General features: G+C 42.9%; 1 protein-coding gene across 1 annotated transcript; it reads right to left on the minus strand.

The window, feature by feature from the left end:
* Positions 1-235: 235 nt before the first annotated feature.
* LOC110431550 lies at positions 236-2,149 on the minus strand. The gene is made up of 4 exons (XM_021450658.1): positions 2,008-2,149; positions 1,711-1,926; positions 872-1,588; positions 236-786 (listed from the first exon to the last, which is right to left on the minus strand). The coding sequence occupies exons 1-4, from the start codon at positions 2,147-2,149 to the stop codon at positions 236-238; spliced, it is 1,626 nt and encodes a 541-aa protein (XP_021306333.1).
* Positions 2,150-7,623: the final 5,474 nt, after the last annotated feature.

Raw genomic sequence — 7,623 nt, forward strand, 5'->3', positions numbered from 1 at the left:
TTTTAGTCAAGATGTTGGATGTAATCTAGTCAGTGCAAACAAGTTCAACATGAGTTTTGGATGTAATCTGAATATTTAATTTCGTTCGCTGTTTCAGTACTTCAATCATGCATAGCAGTGCAAACAAGTTCAAACCGAGATTAAAATTAACATATCAATGCAAAGTCTTTGCTGACATTACAAGGAAGAAGTCTAATTTCTGAACTTGAACCTACAATGCAACTCCATCCTAATTCTAAGCTGCAACAAATTCCATAGCTTGACTATGAAGCTGCAAAGGGCACTTCAAAGTGATGGGGAGACGTCCTTGCAGCTCAAGGGTCCTCTTCTTCATGTGTGGAATGTTGTAGTGCTGGCCACCGTTATGCTTCATGATCTCCATCATGCAACCCTGCTGGGTTAGAAAAATTCTATTGGACCTATCCACTGGGTAGTTCTTATATGCCTCATCAACCTTTTTCACAATGTCGTTAATGTTGTTAGGTGTTCCTTTCTCAAACAATGCTTGGATTGCAGCAAAAAAACCAAGGTCCAATACGTTAAGATCAGGTGAATTGGGAGGTTGGCAAGTTAGCCTTATGTCCCAACCATCAGCTTGGGCAGCTTGCACAAATGCAGGGTCGTCGACGGCGATATGGGTCTTGGCATTGTCTTGTTGGATGAAGATGGGCAATCCTCTTTCCTCGGCCGGCCACTTGGCTTTTATAGCAGGTAGAACCTTGTTCAGCATAAACTCTCGGCTAACTTCCTTGGTCACTGATGTCATGGCTTTTGTTACTGGTGCACCTGGGCATGTATACAATGACACGTACAGTAAGATGGATGTTTGCATAAGAAATCAGTTTACATGTCTAAAATAAAAATGGCATACCTCTATCCCTGTTTGGACTCCATCTCTTTGCAGGTTCTATTTTGACAAAGGGAAAAACCCCTAATTTTCCATCAAATGTGCAATGACCATTCTCATCAAATCGTGGCCGAGTAACCACAGCTAGGAACATGACTTTCGCAATGAAATTCTTGCTTTTAACTGAACGTTCTGGCCTTGCTTCATCGTTGGCGAGGTAATATTTCTGGTTCTTACGAGTCCTATAGAACCACTTTTCATCGATGTAAACAACATTGTACAACTCTTTGAAGGATAAGCCATTCATCATTGACAAACAATACTTGACGCGTGCTTTTTTGTTTTCATCAGTCAAACTAAACTTGAGATCGTTAGTGTGTCGACGAAAATATCCTTCTTTAAAACGATTGTGAAGCGTGCTCTTCTTAACACCTAAGGCAGCAGCAAGTTCACGCAAGGTAGTGCGCTTTCTTAGTGGGATGTCTTTTATTGCCTCTAAATCTACTTGTACTCTTTTTCGACCACAGTTACTAGAGTACTGGTTCACAATTTTTTTTATTCCACCACTCTGTCCGTTTTGCCAAATTTGCTGCACAACTCGTAGTGGGACACCAAACTTCTCAGAAACTGCCTTTGTAACTCCACGACGAAGAATAGGAGGATCCGTTCTTGCCAACAATTCTAAGTAAATGTTGATCTTTAGGTCATCAGGATAGTACTTTCTTTTCTTGTTGCTAGAATCTACAGAGGAAAAACTATACTGAATATCCACGCAAAAAAAACTAAATAAAAGATGACTACAAACAAGCTGAATTGGTAACTGAAAAGAACAGAAAAACTTCAACGTCATCTCCTTGCATCACCTTGCTGTCCTTGCTCGCCTACAGTTGCAGTATCAACTTGCTCTCCTTGCTCGCCATCTCCTTGCACTCCTGCTGCAACGTCATCTTGTACATCTCCTTGCAGACCATCAGTTGCAGCAACAACTACATCTTCTTGCTGGCTATCTCTTTGCAGACCACCGACTCCATCTCCTTGCATTCCCGCTGCATCAACTTCATCTTCTTCCTCGCCAAATGCTGCAACATAGAAAAGGAAGGAACGAGTTCAGAGATAGAAACAACAATAGATCAGTAAACAAAGATCTTGCAGTTTTGCACCTTGGCTGCCATCGTCCCAAACCATATCATAATCAAGTTGGTTTGCTGGCCCAGCATACTCAACAATGTCATCCCAATCTACAGGATACCAGTCGCCAGGTTCATATGGCACATCATTCAAATCAATTTGTAACCCAGGCATCTAATCAGAGGTTAAGAAAGAAGAGCAGGTGAGGTGGAGAGATCTGGACTTGCCTGGACGTTCCATCCTCCTTGGCGACAAATATAGGCCATGAAAGTTTGAGTTTTGGAGAGTGGCGCCAATGCAAGTTTGAGTTTTGAAATTTGGATGCCAAATTTTCGTTGAAAGTCATCTGCAGGGCTTGTAGAAATCAAGCGCGGGAAAGGATAGAGGGAGCGCGCGAGGAGACGAGCGGCCGTACGAGACGCGCGAGGAGACCAGCGACCACGGAGATTTAGCAGCGTTAGTTAAGATTTACCGGCTCATTACTCTTGGAACAGCGATTTAATGAAAAAGGCCATGGGCCTACATTGCTCCTTGGTCTCTGGGCCGAGGGTTTAGATGAGGGAGACTAATGGACGGAGGGAGTATCTCCAAACAGACAGAACAAAGACCACTTGAGCCTCTTCACCAAGGAGTACCATCGTGTGCGTCCAAAATTGTTTGTTAGCCAATGGTGCACTAGGCACAAACCATGTACCTATCTTGCACCGAAACTAACATTATCTCCAAAAGAGACCGAAGTGAGATTCTATATGACACACATCATCTAGGAGTTCTATTGCGTGCTTCCTAATATATTTCAAAGCATATGGTACGTTCCATGCAATTCGTGCACCTATCTTGCATCAAGATTAGCACTATCTCCAAACAAAAGCAAACTGAGCTTCCACTTGAGCCCCTTTACCTAGGAGTATCATCGGGTGCATCCAAAATGGTTTCTTAGCCTATGATGCATTAGGCGCAAACTGTGTACCTATCTTGCACCAAAACTAACTCTGTCTCCAAACAGACCGAAGCGAGATTCGATATGACACATGTCATCTAGGAGTTCTATTGGGGTGCGTCCAAATGGATTTCTTAGCATATGGTATGTTCCATGCAAACCATGCACCTATCTTGCATCAAGATTAGCACTATCTCCAACACAGATCGAATTGACCTTCCACTTGAGCCTCTTCACCTAGGAGTATTATCGGTTGCTTCCATAATGGTTTCTGAGCCTATGGTGCATTATGCGCAAACCATGCAGCAATCTTGCACCTAAACTAACACTGCGTCGAAACAGATTGAAGCAATATTCCATATGACACACATGATCTAGGAGTTCTATCGGGTGCGTCCAAATTGATTTCCGAGAATATGGTATGTTCCATGCAAACCGTACACCTATCTTGCATCAAGATTAGCACTATCTCCAAACAAACCGAACCGAGCTTTCAATTCAGCCTCTTCACCTAGGAGTACCATCGCGAACTTCCACAACGGTTTCTGAGCCTATGGTGCACTGGGCACAAACCATGCACTTATCTTGCACTGAAACTAATACTATCTCCAACTGGACTGAAGCGAGATTCCATATGTTACACTTCATCTAGTAATTCCATCGGGTGCATCTGCAGTTCCATCGAGTGTGTCCAAATTGATTTCTGAGCATATGGTATGTTCCATGCAAACCGTGCACTTATCTTGCATCAAGATTAGAACTATCTCCAAACAGAGAGAACCAAGATTCCACATAAGCCTCTTCAACAAGGAGTACCATCGCATGCGTCCAAAATAGTTTCTTAGCCTATGGTGCATTAGGCACAAACCGTGCACCTATCTTGCACCGAAACTAACATTATCTCCAAAGAGACCGAAGTGAGATTCTATATGACACACGTCATCTAGGAGTTCTATTGGGTGCTTCCAAATATATTTCTAAGCATATGGTACGTTCGATGCAATTCGTGCACCTATGTTGCATCAATAGCACTATCTCCAAACAAAGCAAACTGAGCTTCCACTTGAGCCCCTTTACCCAGGAGTATCATCGGGTGCATCCAAAATGGTTTCTTAGCCTATGATGCATTAGGCGCAAACTTTCTACCTATCTTGCACCAAAACTAACTCTGTCTCCAAACAGACCAAAGCGAGATTCTATATGACACATGTCATCTAGGAGTTCTATTGGGGAGTGTCCAAATGGATTTCTTAGCATATGGTATGTTCCATGCAAACCGTGCACCTATCTTGCATCAAGATTAGAACTATCTCCAAACAGATCGAACCGACCTTCCACTTGAGCCTTTTCACCTAGGATTATCATCGGGTGCTTCCATAATGGTTTCTGAGCCTATGGTGCATTATGCGCAAACCATGCACCAATCTTGCACCTCAACTAACACTGTCTCCAAACAGATTGAAGCGAGATTCCATATGACACACATGATCTAGGAGTTCTATCGGGTGCGTCCAAATTGATTTCTAAGAATATGGTACGTTCCATGCAAACCGTATACCTATCTTTCATCAAGATTAGCACTATCTCCAAACAGACCGAACCGAGCTTTCACTTGAGCCTCTTCACCTAGGAGTACCATCAGGAACTTCCACAACGATTTCTGAGCCTATGGTGCACTGCGCACAAACCAGGCAACTATCTTGCACCGAAACATATAATATCTCCAACTGGACCGAAATGAGATTCCATATGATATACTTCATCTAGTAGTTCCATCGGGTGCATCTAGAGTTCCGTCGTGTTTGTCCAAATTGATTTCTGAGCATATGTTATGTTCCATGCAAACCGTGCACCTATCTTGCATCAAGATTAGAACTATCTCCAAACAGACAGAACCAAGATTCCACTTGAGCCTCTTCACCATGGAGTACCATCGTGTGCGTCCAAAATAGTTTCTTAGCCTATGGTGCATTAGGCACAAACCGTGTACCTATCTTGCATAGAAACTAACACTATCTCCAAAGAGACCGAAGTGAGATTCTATATGACACACGTCATCTCGAAGTTCTATTGGGTGCTTCCAAATATATTTCGAAGCATATGGTACGTTCCATGAAATTCGTGCACCTATCTTGCATCAAGATTAGCACTATCTCCAAACAAAAGCAAACTGAGCTTCCACTTGAACCCCTTTACCCAGGAGTATCATCGGGTGCATCCAAAATGGTTTCTTAGCCTATGATGCATTAGGCGCAAACTGTGTACCTATCTTGCACCAAAACTAACTCTGTCTCCAAACAGACCGAAGCGAGATTCCATATGACACATGTCATCTAGGAGTTCTATTGGGGTGCGTCCAAATGGATTTCTTAGCATATGGCATGTTCCATGCAAACCGTGCACCTATCTTGCATCAAGATTAGCACTATGTCTAAACAGATCAAACCGACCTTCCACATGAGCCTCTTCACCTAGGATTATCATCGGGTGCTTCCAAAATGGTTTCTGAGCCTATGGTGCATTATGCGCAAACCATGAACCAATCTTGCACCTAAACTAACACTGTCTCCAAATAGGATGAAGCGAGATTCCATATGACACACATGATCTAGGACTTCTATCGGATGCGTCCAAATTGATTTCTGAGCCTATGGTGCACTGGGCGCAAACCATGCACTTATCTTGCACTGAAACTAATACTGTCTCCAACTGGACTGAACCGAGATTCCAGATGATACACTTCATCTAGTAGTTCCATCGGGTGCATCTACAGTTCCATCGAGTGTCTCCAAATTGATTTGTGAGCATATGGTATGTTCCATGCAAACCGTGCACCTATCTTGCATCAAGATTAGAACTATCTCCAAACAGACAAAACCAAGATTCCACATGAGCCTCTTCAACAAGGAGTACCATCGCGTGCGTCCAAAATAGTTTCTTAGCCTATGGTGCATTAGGCACAAACAGTGCACCTATCTTGCACCGAAACGAACATTATCTCCAAAGAGACCGAAGTGAGATTCTATATGACACACGTCATCTAGGAGTTCAATTGGGTGCTTCCAAATATATTTCTAAGCATATGGTACGTTCGATGCAATTCGTGCACCTATCTTGCGTCAATAGCACTATCTCCAAACAAAAGCAAACGGAGCTTCCACTTGAGCCCCTTTACCCAGGAGTATCATCGGGTGCATCCAAAATGGTTTCTTAGCCTATGATGCATTAGGCGCAAACTGTGTACCTATCTTGCACCAAAACTAACTTTGTCTCCAAAAAGACCGAAGCGAGATTCCATATGACACATGTCATCTAGGAGTTCTATTGGGTTGCGTCCAAATGGATTTCTTAGCATATGGTATGTTCCATGCAAACCGTGCAATAATCTTGTATCAAGATTAAATATCCAAACAGATCGAACCGACCTTCCACTTGAGCCTCTTCACCTAGGATTATCATCGGGTGCTTCCATAATGGTTTTTGAGCCTATGGTGCATTATGCGCAAACCATGCACCAATCTTGCACCTAAACTAACACTGTCTCCAAACAGATTGAAGCGAGATTCCATATGACACACATGATCTAGGAGTTCTATCGGGTGCGTCCAAATTGATTTCTAAGAATATGGTACGTTCCATGCAAACCGTACACCTATCTTTCATCAAGATTAGCACTATCTCCAAACAGACCGAACCGAGTTTTCACTTGAACCTCTTCACCTAGGAGTACCATCGAGAACTTCCACAACGATTTCTGAGCCTATGGTGCACTGGGCACAAACCATGCAACTATCTTGAACCGAAACTAATACTATCTCCAACTGGACCGAAGCGAGATTCCATATGATACACTTCATCTAGTAGTTCCATTGGATGCATATACAATTCCATCGGGTTTGTCCAAATTGATTTCTGAGCATATGGTATGTACCACACAAACCGTGCACCTATCTTACATCAAGATTAGAACTATCTCCAAATAGACAGAACCAAGATTCCACTTGAGCCTCTTCACCATGGAGTACCATCGTGTGCGTCCAAAATAGTTTCTTAGCCTATGGTGCATTAGGCACAAAACGTGTACCTATCTTGCACAGAAACTAACACTATCTCCAAAGAGACCGAAGTGAGATTTTATATGACACACGTCATCTCGAAGTTCTATTGGGTGCTTCCAAATATATTTCGAAGCATATGGTATGTTCCATGTAATTCGTGCACCTATCTTGCATCAAGATTAGCACTATCTCCAAACAAAAGCAAACGGAGCTTCCACTTGAGCCCCTTTACCCAGGAGTATCATCGGGTGCATCCAAAATGGTTTCTTAGCCTATGATGCATTAGGCGCAAACTGTGTACCTATCTTGCACCAAAACTAACTTTGTCTCCAAAAAGACTGAAGCGAGATTCCATATGACACATGTCATCTAGGAGTTCTATTGGGGTGCGTCCAAATGGATTTCTTAGCATATGGTATGTTCCATGCAAACCGTGCACCTATCTTGTATCAAGATTAAATATCCAAACAGATCGAACCGACCTTCCACTTGAGCCTCTTCACCTAGGATTATCATCGGGTGCTTCCATAAAGGTTTTTGAGCCTATGGTGCATTATGCGCAAACCATGCACCAATCTTGCACCTAAACTAACACTGTCTCCAAACAGATGAAGCGAGATTCCATATGACACACATATCTAGGAGTCATC

This window comes from Sorghum bicolor, unplaced genomic scaffold, assembly GCF_000003195.3.
Source record: "Sorghum bicolor cultivar BTx623 unplaced genomic scaffold, Sorghum_bicolor_NCBIv3 super_522, whole genome shotgun sequence".
NCBI classification, from domain to species: domain Eukaryota; kingdom Viridiplantae; phylum Streptophyta; class Magnoliopsida; order Poales; family Poaceae; genus Sorghum; species Sorghum bicolor.